The following is a 19,171-nucleotide window of genomic DNA, read 5'->3' on the forward strand; positions in this document are numbered from 1 at the left end:
CCTGTCCAGGCTCTGCTCTGGGGGTGGCGTTATGCTCACGTGGCACACTGATCGTTTGTTCTTGAGGCTGTTTGCATAACATCTTTTGGCCTACTTTTGGTCGGAGCGAATGGTAATGACTGCCCCTTCCATCGAAGGTAGTTTGACCTTCATGTGTCTAGTGGAGGGCACAGCTCCTATCCTGTTAAGTGTTGGTCTCCCTAACAGGATATTGTATGCTGACGGAGCGTTCACAACCAGATACCTGATCTTCTCTGTTCGCGAGGCCGCCCCATCCGTGAATGTCGTTCTTAACTCAATGTACCCCCTTACCTCCACCTGGTCACCAGCGAAACCATATAGGCAGCCCCCATACGGCCTCAGCTAATCTGTGGACAACTGTAACTTTTCGAAGGTCGGCCAAAACATCACATCCGCCGAACTCCCTTGGTCAACCAACGCTCGATGGACCATCCTTCCCGTTGTGACAAATGAGATCACGATGGGATCGTTGTCGTGGGGCACAACGTCCCTGAGGTCTTCTTTGGTGAACGTAATGTCCACATCGGGCGAGTGATCCTCAAAAACCTCTACTGACATTACGGACCTTACGTACTTCTTATGTTGTGACGCGGTGCACCCACCCCCCGAGAACCCACCAGCTATGGTGTGAATCTCACCGTGAATGGGCACCTCGTGCTGCTGTCCTTCACTGCTCGCTGGTTGTGAACTTGACGATTGTCCTGTCTGCTTCTCTGCCAGGTAGTCTTTAAGGAAGCCACTCTTTATGAGGTCGTCCAACTGGTAACCCAACGCTAAACAGTTGTTAAGGTAATGTCCGAACGCTTCATGGAATTCGCACCATGATTCCTTGTGAGGTCCCAGCACCTTGTCAGATTTTACCGGCGGCCTCCACCTGTCGGCTATGTTGGGCACTGCGATGAGATCTTTGAGTTCCATTCCAAAGTTGTGTCTTAGTGGCCTACTTCCTTCCCTTTTCCCTTCTGCTCGCCCTTTGGCTTGGGTTCTCCTTGTCTCACAGGTGCGCTTCCTATCTGGGTTCTTTCTTTCTGTGGTAGCTTCATGAACCCTGACGGGCTGCGTGCGTATCTGCGCCCTTGGTCGTGCAGGTGCAGCAGGCACACACTTTTCGTACGTCTCGCCCTCTGAGGCAATGTGCTCCAACGCTCGTCACCTTACCTCGACAAAGGTTTTGGGAAGCTTGCAGTTAAGCGAATTACCGAAAGACCCGGGTCGTACCCCCTTCCTGAATGCGTATACAATCATAGGTTCATCGGTGGTACCCACCTTCACCACTTGCGCTCCAAAACGGTTTATGTATTCCTTCAGGGTTTCACCTTGGAATTGTTTCACGTCGAAAAGGTCGTACGAAACTGGGGCTGAGGCCCTATTGGCTAAATACTGTTCTCTGAATAGCCGCGAGAGCTGGGCGAAAGACGTGATGTAGCCTTCTGGAAGGCTGATGAACCAATCCATAGCCATTCCCGTCAAGGTGCTCATGAAAAGCTTGCACCTCATGGCGTCTGAACCGCCTACCAGCAACATCTGTGTGTGGAACGCCGTGAGGTGTGCCTCAGGATCCTCCACCCCTGTGAAGGTCGCTTTGGGTCCCGTGAACGTATTGGGAATCGTTGTCTCCAGAATTGCCTGTGAAAACGGCGTTGTGAATTCCCTGGGTGGGGATGCAGCCTCAGGCTCGTCTCTGCCTCGCCATCCACGGCGTAATTCCTCATTGGCGTGGTGGAGCTCGTCGTTTCTTGCTTGAGAGGCTGTCAGATCCGCCTGCATGCGCTCCTGCTCCACCTTTGAGCCTGCCATTGCGTCCTGCATGCGCTCCTACCCCATCTTTGAGGCTGCCACTGCGTCCTGCAGCCCTTGCACCATACCCATGAGTTGTTGCAGGGTCATCTCTTCACTCCTGGCGCGTGCTGGTCGGGTGGTCATGGCTCTCTGGAAATCCTCTCGACTTATTTGGGCTTCGCAAACTGGAACTGAAAACTTGTGTGGTGGAACCGATGTTTATTTCGACCCCACGGTGGGCGCCAGATGTTCTCGCCGGTTGACCTGGGTCGTCTTTATGCGTGGCTTGTCCTAACGAGCTAGGGCACCTTTGTTCTGCCTCGTCTATGAGTACCTGAAAAAGAAGAACAAAGGGGCGCCCTCGCGGCCGTTTGCACTCCGACGATCAAGTCAGCTAGCGAGAAACACCGAAGTGACTGAAAACTGTATGATAATCTCAATGACTGAAACTGTGTGGCTAAATTGTGTTGCCCTAATTGCCTTGTGCTCACTGTGGGGTGCTGCGAAGACAACTAGGGTTTGCGCTCTGTGTGACTATGAGAATTAGGTTAAAACTCGTGTAACTGTCAAAGCGTACCTTACTAGGGTTCTTCGTGCCCTTTATATAGGTGAAAACTAGGGTTTACCTCTTGGTTGCTTGTTATTATCTAGGGTTCCTTGGAGAAGGTCCTTGCGCCGCTATTCCTAGGATCTGAGCGTATCTGGCACATGGACTTCCCTTATCTGGAGTGCAATCAATAACCTTGTGGCCACTTGGGCTCTAACTTGAGCGTTGTATCTCTCGCGCCATCATACTTTGTGGGTGCCCTAACTAATCACGTGTCATGCATGCAGCCTTCCCTGGATATCTTTAATGAGCACGTGGGCATTGCCACGTGCCCCTTTGACTTGATCGTTTATTCTGTGCAGAGGGTCCCACAGTGCCGCCACCCAACTTTAGGGCGATGTCTTACTTTGGGGCAATGTCTCACTTTAGCTGACGTCTTACTCGGCGACGTCTTACTCAACGACGTCTTACTCAGCGACGTCTTTCTTGGCGACGTCTTACTTCTGTGCGATGCTTCTCTTGGGCGATGCCTCTCTTGGGTGACGTCTCGCTTGGGCGACGTCTTGCTTAGGCGATGGGCGATGACACATCTCGGCGATAACCGATTATGTATACTGCAGAACGCCGCTTCTACATACGGCGACTGCGTTGACTTCTTGACCACCTACCTTTCTCTTGTCCACGTCATCACACCTGATGACCTGGTCGGTACAATATATAAAATCAAAACTGTTTAAGAATCCGTTATCAACAATAAACACTTATTGATAAAATTTATAAAGATAATTAATGTAATATTAACTTTTTACATTTTATATTATATTTCTAGTGTTTAATCTATAAAATTATTTACAATCCAATAATCAGCACTTTACGTTTAATGGAGATAATTCATTCAATCTTGCAAAATTGAATTAATTCTTCAATTTTCTCTCTTTCAGTTTTTTCAAAATCAAATTAATATTTTTTGAAGTTTTATTAATTATATTACTATAACGAATGAGTGAAATGATAAAATTATAAAAATTATGCGTTAATATTATTTAATAGAGAAATTTGATAACAATTATCTAATTTAACTAATATTATAAAAATGATGAAAGAATAACGAAACATTTAATGTAATGTATCAAATTAATAATAATCGTTATGTATTTTTACCTGAATATTTAATCAATAACGCATCCTTAACGTTTAACAAACATCATAATTTTTCCATGAAAATTAACAATTAAATAAATGAAATAAGAAATGTTTAATAATAAAACCTCCAAATTCCAAGTAAATTGTTAGAGTGCTTGAATGCATAAACTTTAGTGAATATATAAATATATTATTGGAAACATTATACCACTACAAAAAAGCGCAATATTAGCTGAAAAAAAATAAGGTGGACTTAAAGTAAAACCCAAATAGATTGGATCAAATAGAAGTTAAACGAACAGAAAATAAATAAGGCGAGCCAAACCTACTTTAGAGGAATGTTCACGTTACTTTAGAGCCAACACAGATCAAATAAACTTTAATAATTTGAAAGATTAACGTGGTTAGATCCACATAAATATTATCTATTTTTGTTATTTTTATTTATTTATTTATTTTTCGTAGTTATGTTGGTTTGGTACACACATAATGTTTAGTTTTTTCGGTGTATATGGTCCACACATAGTTTTTTTATTTATTTATTTTTTATATGTATAGTTTTTTATTTTATTTATTGTAATTAAATATAATTAAATTGATTATGTATTGGTCACAAGTGTTTGGGCATTAGTCCAAACGTTTAGGTATGGTTAGCTCGGTTCTGCGAGTTATGCCTAGTTCGGGCTGGGCTGGGTATAGGCCCAAAAGTGTATTACGAGGTCCGTCTAGGTTTTCTAGTAAGTTTACATAGAAAAGATACTTAAAAATAATAGAAGAAATAACTGAATTGGTTGAAGAAGATTATTAAATGCAAGTAAAAGCGGTTAAGAAGGTTTGTACCCAAAAGTAACAGGTACACGGTGAACAAATTATTGTTGAATATTGTTGTTGAATATTATACTAGATGTTGAGATTATATTCTTGTGGATGAAAATTGTTGAAAGAAAGTGGTTTGAGACCTCGAGTAAAGGTAAGCTTTTTTGAATACTCTAGTCTGAAACAGTTTTTAGTTTGAATGCTCTCATTGACTTGATCGTCGGAGTGTGATCAATAGGTAGAGTCCCCTTTGACCCAGTGGAGCAGTATTTCGGAGCACAAATTGAAGAAAGGTCGGAAGTGGAGCTTTCCCATTTAGTCCAACCGAGGTCAACCGTAGGGCTCGATAAAACTTGATCCCACCCATATTCGCAACTGAGCATTATGCATAATGAGAAACATGAGGCAAGTATCGTTGGGATCTGAAGGAAGTGAGCCCCGCCTTGCAACAAATCATGGAGGTCATGAGGGCCCTCAAGGAGGAAAACAAAGAATATCGACGAGAGTAGGAGCAAATTCAAAAACAGGCCAAGGCAGAGTAAGAGCGGCTACGAGTGGAGGCCCGAGCTGACCAAGAACATCTTCAGGCACGCCTTATGGTTGAGATCATGGCCTCTCAAGAAACTATGGAGAAGCATGCACAGGCCAATGAGGAGTTGCATAGGACCAACGAGGAGCTGTGGAGAAGCTTTCGCCAACATGGTCGACGTCCCGCTCGGGAACGTTCCCTAGATTTGTTAGCAAGGGACGACCTAAGCCGTTCTCTCAGCAAATCATGGACTAGCCGGTGCCACCATATTACATAACACCCAAGATCGCCTTGTTCACTAGTGTAGAGGATCTTGAGAATCACTTAAAGGCGTTTAAAGCTCAAATGATCCTCTCCGGGGGGGTCTGACGCAATTCAATGTAAGATGTTCATGAGTACATTCACAGAGACAACCCTACAATGGTTTAGTGGGATTCCATATGGTCATATCACCTTTTTCCCTCAATTTTATAGAATGTTTAAAGAGCAGTTCTCAGTGAATAAGGTCAATCTCCCACGACTATGTGACTTGTTCAATGTTAGATAGAGCAAAGAGGAGTCGCTCAAGGCACATTTGAATAGATTCTGTGCAGTCTCGGTAAGACTTCAAATGTAGGATGAGGAGATGGTGGTCCCCGCTTTCAAACAAGGTATGATAGCGAGCTCGTTTAGTGACTCGCTAATCAGGAACCCGACGAAGACGTTATTCGAGGTACGCCAGCGAGCTTCCACCCATATGGCGGCTCACGGTTGAAGTAACCCAAGCACAACGAAAATAGTCGAGACTGTTCCAACAGGAACAATGAAGCCTCCATTGAGAAGAGAATGGATTAAATGTATGTCCCATACGTTGCTAAGAAGGAAGAGCCCGAGATAAGGGTCGGGGAGGAGACGGGGATCAGGCCTAGATTCCGAGTATCATGCAAAGAGCTCTTAAGCATGTCGGGGGTAGCAGATAAACTTAAGTTTTCCCAAAAGATAAATCAATTTTTGGGATCATGAAGAGATGCCTGGTGCGAGAATGTCCCTGCACCGCTATTACACAATCTTAGCGTAATCTAGCGCATAGGACTTCCCTTTTATGGAGTGCATAGACCTAACAGCGTAGCCACCAAGGTACCTACTCATGTACCAGCGTTGCGGCATCATCTGTTCTGTGGGTGCCCTAGGTATCACATGTCATGCATGCAGTCTTTCCCTGGAAACCCTAACCCTAACGGGCCTTAGCGCCTCCAAGGAACACTTGCTTGTGTCGTACTCGAATGTACCATACACACCCCATGCATGATCCTCTCGTGACTTAGGTCTTTTCTGGTATCTGCGTGTTAACCCCTGTTAACTCATGCAATCTGTGGGACCTAGCTTACGTGGCCCACCATTACTATCAGTCCATCGATGTTCGATGCCTTTCCCTTAGGCCGAAGACCAAGGTCTGGCTTGTACACAAGCCCCCCAGTCTCGAGCTGTAACTTGTTTCAGTGAAGAGACTAAGTGATCACCCACAGCGACCTACGTAGCACTGGGTGACAAGACGTGAACAGTGCACCGAAGTGACATCTCACCATACTTTTTAAACAGTGTACATGTGGCAAGATCAACAGCTTAGACTCGTTGATGCTTGCGCTTCTTCGTATATGTTAAACCTTTCAAAACCCCTACACTCCTTCACTGTTTCATTACTTCACTTAACATTTCTCAAGCATTTCCTACTCTCGAACGCTCTGTCTTCTTCTTCGAAAACCTCTACCTTCGAACCTTAACTTATTCAAAGGTATGATTTTTAATCCATGATCGCCCTTGCTTTATGATTCTGATGCTCATGGCATGCTATAACTATTTTGGGACTATTTATATTTCTGCACTTTATGTTTTCTGTTCTTCGTTCGCGCCCTCTCTATTTTTTGGGTTTCAGAGTCATTCCACCTCCCCTTTCTAAACCTTCGTTTTTCTCTTTTCCTTTTTTCTTCTCTAGCTTCCTCTCTTAAGATGGCCAGAACCAAAACTACACCAAACCCTCCACCTTCCATTGATTACAAAGCACTCTATCGCTGGGCTCCCGATAGCCTTCTGGCTGAAACTTCTCAAATAAACACCTTAAAGGACATCGATGCGTACAAGAAAAGCGAGTTTGACGAGAAGTTCCACGTTTTTGGGAGGGAGCTCTCCATATACGTGAAGGTTTTGCCTTGCAAAGAGGGTGAGCCCGTGTGCGTTGACGACCGCGCAAGCCCCAAGGAACCCTTCTTCTTTAGGTATGCAACGGTCTTCAAGAAGCTCAAGCTTCGCCTTCCTTTCTCGGGGTTCGTTTTGACTGAGGTCATTGTGGCCCCTACCTAGCTGCATCCCAACAGCTGGGCTTTTGTGCGGGCCTTCGCCATACTCTGTAACCACTTTGGCCATAAGCCTTATGTGGATGTGTTTTTCTATTTCTTTGAGGCGAAGAGCCCTGGTAAGAAGCTATGGATGAGCTTCAATGGCGTGGCAGGAAGAATCCTCCTAACCCTCTTCCAACAGTCTTACAAGAGCTTCAAAGGGAAGTTCTTTAAGATATGTTGCATCAAGCATGACCCGACCTTGCTGGACGGGTTCCCACTTTATTGGGTGGAGAAAGCGGGGCTCAAGAAACCTAGGAGTCTCGAGGACTTGGCCCAACCCGATCGTGAGGTGTGCTAGCTTCTTTCAAGCTTGGGAGTGGTGTTTAACACTACTGAACTAATCAAGCTTGAATACAACCTCAAGCATCTCAAGGGCTACATCGGTATCTTGTTTGACTTTGTTCTTTCTTGTTTACTTGCATATTGTGTTATTTTACTTCTTATGCATTGTTGTTTCCCTGTGTAGACATGGTGCTAAACGTGGAGAAGAGGAGGATGCTAGTTGAGGCAGCCTCTAAACTCAAAGCGGGTGCTGGCCCATCCGATGCCCCTCTAACGCCTATTCCTGCCCAAGCCCTTCTGCTCCATCCCCTGCAGATTTTAGGCTGAAGGGAGTAGTCGAGGCCACTGCCTCTGAGGACGAGGACACCTGCTCTGGCCTCGTCTTCAAGAGGAAAAGGGGTGTCGATGCCGCTGTCCCAGCTCAATCAGCCTCAGAGGGCAGCACCCCCTCCTTCAGAGAGAACCCCCCAAGCGCCTCTTCTCTTTGTGACTTGGTGTTATGCAAAGGCGGGGGGGAAAGCGCCCCGGACGGTGATTCTGGTGCGCCTTTCGTTGCCGAGTTGCCCGCCTTTCTCCAGGAGGTTCTTCAAGCCTTCCAAGACGGGGAAATGGAGAGCCAGGGTGAAGACCCCCTACGAGGGCATGCCGCCAGAGGTCTTGGGGCTTTTCTTATCACATCAAGCCGCGCCTTGACCCAAGTGCTAAACCTGAGGGTTAAGATGTTGAAGCTGAGGGAGGCAGCAAGTCAAGACGCGCTTCAAATGAAAAATCTCACTCAACGCAAAACGGCCTTGTATTTGGAGTTGGCAAATCTTCGCCAAACTGACAAGGAGACCAAAAGGCTCCTATTCGAGAAGTCCCAGGAGGCCCTGAGTGCTCATGCGAAGATTCTGCATCTTTGAAACGAAGTCATCACGCTGCAGGAGAAGGCTGAGGAGATACATGCCAAGATGGCCAGGGTGAAAGAAAGGGCGACCCAACAAGAGGTACGTCTTGGCCAACTGGAGGGGGAGTTAGTCCGCAAGGACAAACTCTTTAGTGAGATCAAGGAGGAGCTCACCAGCGACGTTGTTGGAGCCCATAGTGCCGGGTTTGAGGATGCCATGGCCTAAGTTGCCTATGTGCATCCTAGGTGGACCTTTCCCAAGTTGCCTGACCAAGAGAATCGTCGATGGGCAGTTGGTCGACGCCCAAGAGTAGCTCCTTCATTATTGTAACTTAACAGTTTAATGAACAATTTCAGCAAATTGTATATATATTTGTTTATGAAATCTTCTTCGTTTTTAACTTGCCCCTTCTTCGTTGTTAACTGCCTTTCCTTTGCTTGCTTAGTCTAACAACGTTTTGGGGTCTTCACGACTTAGGTAGCACGCTTCTTTACTGCTTGTTGACTATGCCTACTCAGGCTCTCACTTCGCCCTAACCTTTTCTAAATGAAGGTAAGGGAAATGTCATTCTTGACCTTGGCTTATAGGTCAAGGGAGATCTTTAACAGGTACCGCGCCACTCTCAACCTCGTTTTTCAAGACAAGGGAGACCTTTGACTGGAAACTCAGCTATTCTCGACCTTGCCTTACAAGGCAAAAGAGGTTTGCATTTAGCTGGACTCAACTTTCCCACATAAGGATAAGGGAGACATGTAACTACGACCCATACTAGCCTTGCCTTACAATACAAGGAAGCAGTCCTTCTTACAGACCTCGACCTAACTATACAAAGGTATGAGAGGATTTTAACCGTTTGAGCCATACTGTTCTCAGCTTTGGTGAACTCATTCAAGAGGGAGGCTCACGAAGAACCATATTATTCCCAATCTTGGCGTATCAAACCAAAGGAGAGGTTCGTTTTACTGACCTCGCCCTATATGTACAAAGGTAGAGGAGGATTTAACTTTAACTGACATCGTCCTCGCTGTATAAAGTCAAGGGAGGATTTTAATAACTGACTTCATCCTTGTTGTATGAAGTCAAGGGAGGATTTTAATAACTGACCTCATCCTTGTTGTATGAAGTCAAGGGAGGATTTTAATAACTGACCTCATCCTTGTTGTATGAAGTCAAGGGAGGATTTTAATAACTGACCTCATCCTTGTTATATGAAGTCAAGGGAGGATTTTAACGGTTGAACCATACTATTCTCAGCCTTGGTGGACTCACATAAGAGAGAGACTCACTAAGAACCATACTATTCCCAATCTTGGTGTATCAAACTAAGGGAGAGGTTCGTTAATTGCATTGTACAAAATATTTCTCTTTAACTGAATAACTGAAATCTTTATTGGGCGTCCTCATTAAAAACCCTTATGAAGGAAAAAGAGTGTTCCCTAAAACTGTGTACAATGCAATAATCTTAACTGAAATAAAATTTAAGGTTGGTTGCGTTCAACGTACAAGGGATTGCTCCACCTTGTATGCTTTGTTCCCAAGGGCCTCTGTTACGCGGAAGGGACTAGTCCACTTGGGAGACAACTTGTTTTCTGACTGGTGCGGGTGGTCTCCCCGCATTACCAGGTCGTCGACCTAAAACTGCCGATCCCGATCTCCCTCTCCAGAACCTCTTCGGCAGGCTCGGGTCGTTGCTCCCAGGCGACCTCTTCTTCCCTTCGAGGTTGGGTGGTGATTAAGCACACTTTTCTCTTTGTCTTGAGGTTGTTCTCATAGCACCTCTTGGCCTTCTTCTGATCAAACTTCAAGGTGATCACAATTCCTTCAAGGGAAGACAACTTCATCTTCATGTGCCTTGACGAGGCCACTGCTCTAATCCTATTCAAAGCAGGTCTTCCCAAAAGATTGTTGTTGGCAGTGCGGGAGGTTGCACCGTTAGTGAAGGTTGTCCACAGCTCTATGTGCCCCCGCACTTCAGCTGGTCTCCTGCGAAGTCGTACAGACATCCAACGTAAGGCCTCAGCTGGTCGGGAGACAGCTGCAGCTTGTTGAAGGTCGACCAAAACATCACATCGGCCGAGCTTCCTTGATCAACTAGGATGCGATGCACCTTTTTGCCTATTGCCACCACTGAGATCACCACGGGATCATTATCACGCCAGACCACGTCCCGCAGGTCAGTCTTGGTGAAGATAAGGTCGGGCTCGAGCGTCAGGTATGACCCTTGAGCTTCTACTGTCATCACTCCCCTGGCCTACTTCTTGCGCTAGGAGGCGGTACACCTTCTCCAGAGAATCCTCCCGCAATGGTGTTGATTTCCCCATGGATGGGCACCTCGTGCCCCTGATCTCCTGTTAGCCCGCCTGTCTCCACTTGAGAATTGAACTTCCTTGGGTTGAAGAACACTTTCCTGCAAAGACAAAGGGCGCCCAGCGGCTGTTTTCACTCCGACGCTCAAGTCAGTAAGGGCTAAAGAAACAATAATGTGTATAAACAGTTTCAGCCTTAGAAATGGTGTACCTTGCTAGGGTTCTTACCACTCTATTTATAGGTTGTATCTATGGTTACTTTTGTGATGCTCCCATGTCTCTGAGTGGGCTTAGGGTTCCTGGGAGAATGTCTATGCGCCGCTATTACACAATCTTAGAGTAATCTGGCGCATAGGACTTCGCTTTTCTGCAGTGCATAGACCTAACAGCGTAGCCGGCAAGGTACCTACTCATGTACCAACGCTGCGTCATCATCTGTTATGTGGGTTCCCTAAGTATTCACGTGCCATGCATGCAGTCTTTCCCTAAAAACCCTAACCTTAACGGGCCTTAGCGCCTCCAAGAAGCACTTGCTTGTGTCGTACCCGAATGTACCATACACACCCCATGCATGATTCTCTCGTGACTTAGGTCTTTTCTGGTATCTGGGTGTTAACCATTGTTAACTCATGCAATCTGTGGGACCTAGCTTACGTGGCCCACCATTACTATCAGTCCACCGATGTCTATCTGTTCCGTCCGGTTGACCGGGACGTCTTCGTGCGCGACCTCAACCGTCAGCTAGGGACTCCTTCCCACTGATTGCCTGTGGATTCCTGCAAAAAAGAGGACAAAGAGGCGCCCTAGCGGCCGTTTGCACTCCGACGCTCAAGTCAGCCAGCAAGAAACACCAAAAACTGTTTACCTATGTGTCTGAGCACCGTGTGTGGTACTCTGAAGGTGGTAAAAGAACTGTGTATATTTGTGTGTTGTCTCCTTCTGGCAAAAATATTTCCCCAGTCACTTGTACGTAACCTTAAAGCACGAGCAAGCAACTAGAGAGTTATCTGGTAAATTTGCCGAAAGTTCCAACCCATTTTCCAACATTCTCCGCGCTATTTAAACTACCCAAGCATTTAAAGCGTCTTAAAGCGCTTTTAATCACAAACGTAACGCACTCATGAAAGCGCTTAATTAGAAAACATGGCGCATTTAAGACGTTGAAACGCTCGGGAGCCACTATAGTACCTGAATGCTAAAAAGGGAAACTGTATTGAATGACTTTTAATTACCTGGCACCTGACTGAAAGGTGTTTCTATTCTGGCATGGCTGTCGTACACGTGGAGGGCCTCACGACGCCATGACCCCATCTGGGGGCGCTCCTGCCTACCTGGGGACGTTTCTACGTGTGAGTCCTCCTGCTGGGAGTGCAACTGCGCTAGGGGTGACTTTTTGGGTGCCAGCTCATGCCCCTAAGTATCTAGTCACTTACTTTGAGAGCGTATCTGCCTTCCTTTTGTACTCTGCACCCGGTTGCCCTGGGCGTGACTTTCCTCTTGAGTCGTATCTGCCCCACAGGCGTCTCTGGGGCGGCAGGAGCACTTCAGGAGTCAGGCTGCCCTTCACTGGTACTATTACTATGGCCTTGAAGCCACCTTTTCCTTCTCTTTACTACTGCCCCGTGCTATTGGGACCTGAGGCCTTCCCACGGCATCGCTCCCTCCATGGTCTTTCCTACCCATGGGTATCGGGGAACCACACCGCGATTGCCTTACTTTAGCGCTGTTTGATCTGGCGACACCTTGGTTGGGCGACGCCTTTACTTAGGCGACGCCCTGCCTTGGCGACGCTTCCTCTTGGCGTCTCTCCAGCTAGGCGACGCCTTGCGTTGACTTTGACTTTGACTTAGTCAACGCCCGGGTACGGGACGGTACACAAGCCCCCCAGTCTTAAGCTGAAGACTTGTCTTCAGCGTAAAGACTAAAGCCTCGCCTACGCCGTCCACGTGCCCTCCCGGTGACGTGCCATTCTCTGCTGACTCAGCAATTTTTCGAATTACTGACGTGACATTTTCTGAACCACAGGGGCATTCTTAATGACTGATTGGACATCCCCTAAAATGAGGATGATAATACCTTTTGGGCTACCCTTGATCGCGCGCCACGTGGCCCATCGCGCGGCCATCCTCCAGGGACCTTTGCGTTTCCCTTGGGTAATTGATCCTCTGATGCGTGGCGTGATCCCACGGCCTTAGGTTAGCGCCTCTCGAGTTGCGAGATGTAACGTTTAAGTTACTCCAAACCCCGCGCTTACCCTACTGTTACATTCATCCACTCTGCAACTCCACACTGTTCATCGCCTTCAAAATCCCTTCTGCAATCGCGATTCTCTCCTTGCTGCGCTCGTCTACTGCCTCCACTCCAACAACAAAGGTACGATCTCGAGCATTCATGACTCTTCCCTTTCATCGCATTATAGGATTCATTGAACTGCCTGGGACTGTTGTTATTCTCGTCATTACTGCATTTCTCCGCTTCTTCTTCCTCCTCTGATTTTTCTCGCGTGGGTGACGCTTCCTGGGGTTTTTTCCCCTTTTTGCCATGGCGAAACTTGCTAAACCCTTTTTCTTCTCTTCTTTCTCCAGCTATCTATTTTCACCATGACGCGCACGAACGCGGAGCCTGATCCTTCTCCCACGACCCCCGAGTCCAACTACAAAGCCTTCTACCCCTGGGCCCCCGACGAGCTCCTGAGTGAGTGCACCAGCTTGACTTCCTTCCAGGACCTGGAAGCTCACCGGGGGGATCCTCATTTGTACAACTTTAACGCCTTCTGCCGCACCCACGAAGCCCACATTTCCGTCCGTCCCGGCAGGCCTGGGGAACCTGTTTGTTTGGACGACAGACCTAGAAAGGGGAAACCCTTTTTCTTCATGTACCAGACCGTGTTCAAGCGCGTAGGAGTGCGTCTCCCGTTCACTCCCTTCGAACGAGAGCTTCTTACTGAAATCAACACTGCCCCCGCCCAGCTTCATCCTAACAGCTGGGCATTCGTGAGGGGCTTTCAAATTCTTTGTGGATACCTGGGCATTCCCCCTTCTGTAGACATCTTCCTGCATTTCTTTGAGGTGAAGAAACAGGGGAAAAGCTTCTGGGTAAGCTTTTCCGGGATCGCAGGCAGGATCCACCTATCCCTTTTCCAGAATTCTTATAAAAACTGGAAAGGGAAATTCTTCAAGGTGTACAGCGCCAAGCACGATCCTACAGCTTTGGATGGCTTCCCCCTTTACTGGACGGAGCGCCCTAAATTGCTCAGGGCCAAAACCCTGGAGGAGCTATCTCCCGCCAATAGGGAGGTAAGCAAAGCCTTGGCGGGGTTGGGGATCGTCTTTGATACCTTGAAGCTGGTCGCTAGCGAGTACAATGCTCACGCCCTGACAACCTATTTTGGTAAGGGGCTCTTCCCTCATCTTTCTTGCTGTGAACAGCCTGCCATCGAGTGTTTGTTTCCCCATACTATTATGCTCGTTTTACGCTGTACAATGTTACTTGCATTTCACGTCTCTTCATGTATCGTGAATTCGCATAGCTGCTTTAGTACTAACCCTTGCTGTTTGGCCTGTCTTGATGTAGGATCGGTGATGGGCGCTTCCAAGAGAATGATGCTGGCGAAGGCAATGAAGGAGGCACGCGCCGCCAGGTGTGAGCGCAAGTAGTTAAAGGTTTGAAAAGCCAGGGGTGCTAGTAAGACCAAGGGAGGGAAAGGAAAGGTTTTGACAAAACGTCCTTACCCACTTGGCATACACCAATATTGGCCCAGTAAGACTCTTAATCCGAAACCCTTCTCACCCCAGGAGTGAGGCAGGGAATGAGCGGCTCAACCCGCCAAAGGGTGATGACCTTGGGGAAAGTAAGAGGGGTTAGCGAGAAACACTTTTCTTTCCCCAAGACGAGGCATCACCTTGAGCGATCGATGTCAAAGTCCTTTATGCACTTAGCGCTAGAGCGACAGAGAAAGCTAAGTAAAGACTAAAGAACGATCACTGATGAGTCGTCAGTAATTGGCTAGGGGTGCAAAGCAGCGCACGAGGACTGTTAAACACCAAGCTGAGGGAATAGCCAGTCGTGATCAAGTAGAAGCAAAAGAATAAGAGAAGCAGATCGCGCTAAGCCTAAGCTGGTCAACACTTAGTCGTGCGCAAAGTGAAAGACGAAGCTCAAGATCGTGCTAAGCCTAAGCTGGTTAACACTTAGTCGTGTGCGAAAGGAAAGGTAAAGCCCAAGATCACGCTGAACCTAAGCTAGCTAGTCGCGCAAATAAAGATAAGTGAAGTTCAAAGAAAATGCAAAAGAAGAAACTTACGCAAGAAAGAAGCATTGAGATATTACATTCATAGCCAAGTCTTATACAATTCCAAAGTGCAAAGAAAAACTGTGCAGAAGCTAAATTTACAGAGAAAAGAAGGGTTTAAGGGGCAGGGGGGATGAGCTTTCCATCCACCACTTCATGGTAGATGCTGAACTGCGAGAGGTCCAGGTCTGGGAGAACGCATTTGATTTGCTCGAGTGCTAGCTCGAATCCGTCTGTAAGGGCATCAGCACCCACGTTCATCAAATCAGCCTTCTCCACCTCCAGTTCTTGCTTTGAAGCCTCCGCAGCATCTCTCTCAGTGGTGACGACAGCAAGGGAGGAGGCAGCTTCAGACAGTTTGCCCACCACCTCCTCAAGTCTTTTCTCCCCAGCAGCAGCTGCTTCTTTGGCGGACTCGAGCTCCCCCAATAGCTGAGTGTTCTGTTGGCGCAGGGAGGAAGTCTCGGCCTTAAGCTCCACCACCTCGCAGTCCAAAGAGCTCACCATCTGCCCCATCAAGATCTCCGTCTTGATGGTCTCTTGGACCTGCGCTAGGTATTCCCTCCTAGCCTTCTCCACCATGCCTCACATCAGTTCAACGGACCCTTGAGCGGCTTCGAAGTCACTTCGCAGTGACTCCTTGTCGTGCTCAAGCTCCTTCACCCTCTTCTTCAGGGCTATTTGTTTGCGATGTTGGGTGGAGAATTCCAGAGAGAGCACCACCTGCCTTGCCAGGTGCATGTCAACCTCGTCACCATTCCACTCGACGAGCTCCCGGTTACTTATGAGCTGTCGAACTAGGGTGATGACCCTGCTGAAATTCTCGTGGGTGGCCCCAGAAGCGCTTGGGCGCGAGCTAGACCCACCATATTCAGCAGTGGCGGTAGGAATTGGCAGCAGTGGTGGTGGTGCACCCCCAGTTTGGGCAGAAGCACCCCCAGCAGGATGAGCGGATGGACCAGGTGATTGGCCTGCTGGGGGGGAAGATGGCAGCTTGGTAGCTGGAGGCAACTGCTGGCCTGGAGAAGGAGGGTTGATGGGCTCTGTGGCAGTTTGAGCGCAGGGAGGAGGGGAAGACCCTTCCTCTACTTCCACCACCTCAATCTCTCCAGGCTGGAGAGATGAGGCCCCCTCAACTGCTGATCTTTTCCTCTGGCGGTGTACAAGAGGAGAGCCTGAGCTCTCCTCTTCAGTCGAAGCGGCAGCAGCAGCAGCAGTTGAAGTGGAAGCCTTCACCAGCCTTTTCCTTTTCTTCCCTTGCTCGGGGCCTCCAGCTGGCGCGACCGAGAGTGGGGGGGCTGCGATGGGCTCGGTTGTAGAAGAAGAGGAACCAGTGCCCTTGGCTCCCCTACGTTTGGCAAGCTCCAGCAGGGCCAACTTCCTGTCTTTCCCCGTCATTGAGTCTGCATAGACGAGAAAAGGAGGGGTTAGTTGACCAAGGTATGCAAGTAAGTTAAAAAACACATAAAAACATGCATGAAAAGGTGCAGGTATCCTAAGAGAGGAAAAAAGAGCTACCTATGTACTTTTTTAAGGCCACCACATCGAACTCGTCTTTGATGAGACGAGCAGAATTGTACTTGGCCCCCAGGAGCAGCCCGCACAGCTCGCGCTCATAGGGGGCCATAGCTTCGAGGCCCCTGGACTTCTTGAATTCAACTCCGGGAACCCAGTAGAGGGGATATCCCTCGAGCAGATTTGGACTTTGAGGGGTAGCAGATATCATGTAGAATCTGCCCTTCCAATCTTTGAAGGATTGCTGGTACAGGCCCAGGAGCACCCGACCAGCAACCCCGTTCAGGCTGACCCAGGACCTGTCCCCAGGGTTCTTCGCTTCGAAGAAATAGAGGAACACGTCCACGGAGGAGTTGTGCCCGAAATAGCTGCAGAGGATTTGAAACGCCCGGATGAAGGCCCAGGCATTTGGATGGAGTTGGCAGGGCGCGACGTTTAACTCCATCATCAGCTCTTTTTCGAAGAAAGTGAAAGGGAGGCGCAGCTTTAGTCTCTTGAAAATGGCGGAGTAGATGAAGACGAAGGGCACCCCATTGGTGGCCCTGTCATCCGCGCATATAGGCATTCCTCGAGGAGGAATGCGGATCTGGATGTTGAAGTCATTATCCCTGTCGATGGAGCAAGAAGGCTCATCGGGGTTGCGACTTAGCAGAGACGTGAGATGACCCTTGGGCAGTAGGGTGGAGGTTTCAGCGAGCAATGCCAAGGGAGCCCATTCGTAGACTCTGGCATTGTCGTGGTAGGAGGTAGCCACAGGCGGTGGTGGAGCTGGCGCACTCGCGGAAGGCTGTGCACCAGAAGAAGAGGCAATGATGCGCGCAGTTTGTTTCAAGCGAGCCATCGTGAGATAGCTGCAAATGGAGAAAAAACGAAAGGGTCAGAATGAATGGAAGAAGAGGGAATGATGAATGTTTCGGTGAAAACAGAGAGGGGAAAGGAGAAGGAGATGCCCAGGTGAAAAGAGAAAGAAGAAGAAGCAGAAGCCAGAGCGAGGGCATGAAAAACCCTAGCGCGGGTTCGAGAGAGGGAAATAGAGAAGATGAATGCATGATAACCAGAATGGTAAATGCAATCGGTAAAGATGACAAAAAAAGGGGCCAGGGAGGAGAAAAATCATACCTTTGGATGATCGCAAGAGTTTGGGAAGCAGAAAATTTGAAGAAAGATGGGTGCGCAGAGGAGAAGTTCGCAGAGAGTCTGGGAGTCGAATGAAGAAGATGGAGGAACAGTGAAAGGGCGCGCCAATTTGAATAAGAGAAGCGCTAGCGACGCACAGCGCTGGCCGCTGATGGGGCCACGTGTCGCGAGATTAAGAGAAGAAGTCCAAACGTTAAAGACGCAGCACGTGAGGTGGCACGTGAGGCGGCCCCACTTGCCACGTGGACTGAGGGCACGACCACTTAGTCTCTTCGCTGAGAACGAGTTCTCAACTCGAGACTGGGGGGCTTGTGATCCGATCGGTCATCGGTAGTCGATGATGTCAGCAACAGAGAACCACGTGGACCACTCGCAGGGTGACACGTGGACCAGGTGGCAGAGAGGTCAGGGGGACGATCGCCAAGAGTGGCGATCGGTGGTCAGTAACCAAGTTACCACCGACAGATCAGGCGGCAGAGAGGTCGGGGGATAGATCACCCAGAATGGTGATCGGTGGTCAGTAGCCAAGTGGCCACCAGCAGACCAGTTCCCAGACTCGCGCCTGGAGGCAGAGCGCGAGAAGCGAATAAACACTGATCAGTCATCGGGTGTATTGTCATCGGGGTCTCGTGTTACACGCAGTTAAACTGGGACCGAGGTTCCCAGCGAGAGCGTTACGCATGGATCTCGCATGAGCACACCTCAGGGAATCATGCACGAGAGTGGCCTGAGGGGACTAGTAAGCCAGTCAGTGATTGGTGATTCCCTCAACCCATTACGTGCGTGGCATCGTGAAGGGTAAGTCGCCTACGCAGAGAGCAACGTTTGGTGAGTGTGCCTAGACCAGCCACACCTGACGTTCTCCTAAGAGTATGCGATTTACCCAGATAAGAGAAATATCCTAAGCTACTCCGCGAGGGCGTAACTTAGGCACACAAAGAGAAGCGCTAGAGCCCTTCCAGTAAATGACACGTGTGTGGTTAGATATGAGTTGCAGGCCTCCACGTGTCACCATCTGAGAGGGGTGCGGTCCAGACAAAAGTGCACTCCGTACCATTAAGGGTACAGACAGGCGCAGCCCAGCGCAGAGACGCGCGGACACGCACAGACACCCACGCTCTCTGATCCTGCAGGTACATTGTCTCTGAAAAGCCTAACAGGTTTCTGACACATGCCAGAAAAGCATAACAGAATTCTGTTATGCCCAGAAACAGAGACAGAGAGATAAAAGGAGGAATCAGGGATAGAAGTGGGGGACGAAAAACAGAGAGCCAGAGTTTTTCACACACATTACTAGTTTTCTAGTTTTTGGTGGTTCTGTGGACTAACTTGATCGTCGGAGTGCAAACCGCCGCTAGAGGCGCCGTCTGTGTGTTTTGCAGGTCACGTTTGGAGATCCAAGAGAAGGTTCTGAGGGTGATTCTGTAGAAAACGCAGTCGTGTAGACGGGACAGAGTGTGCTACAGAGCGATTCCTCCACGTTCGAGTTGCCGGCAGGATCAATTTGTATTTGGTTGACAAACAAACTCTTTATTATCTGCTT

General features: G+C 48.4%; 1 protein-coding gene across 1 annotated transcript; it reads right to left on the minus strand.

Moving 5' to 3' along the window:
- Nucleotides 1-363: 363 nt before the first annotated feature.
- LOC137817911 (uncharacterized) lies at nucleotides 364-1,818 on the minus strand. The gene is made up of 2 exons (XM_068621136.1): nucleotides 1,180-1,818; nucleotides 364-1,089 (listed from the first exon to the last, which is right to left on the minus strand). The coding sequence occupies exons 1-2, from the start codon at nucleotides 1,816-1,818 to the stop codon at nucleotides 364-366; spliced, it is 1,365 nt and encodes a 454-aa protein (XP_068477237.1).
- Between the last annotated feature and the right edge of the window lie 17,353 nt (nucleotides 1,819-19,171).

The sequence above is a fragment of the Phaseolus vulgaris genome, chromosome 10, assembly GCF_000499845.2.
Source record: "Phaseolus vulgaris cultivar G19833 chromosome 10, P. vulgaris v2.0, whole genome shotgun sequence".
Classification (NCBI taxonomy): domain Eukaryota; kingdom Viridiplantae; phylum Streptophyta; class Magnoliopsida; order Fabales; family Fabaceae; genus Phaseolus; species Phaseolus vulgaris.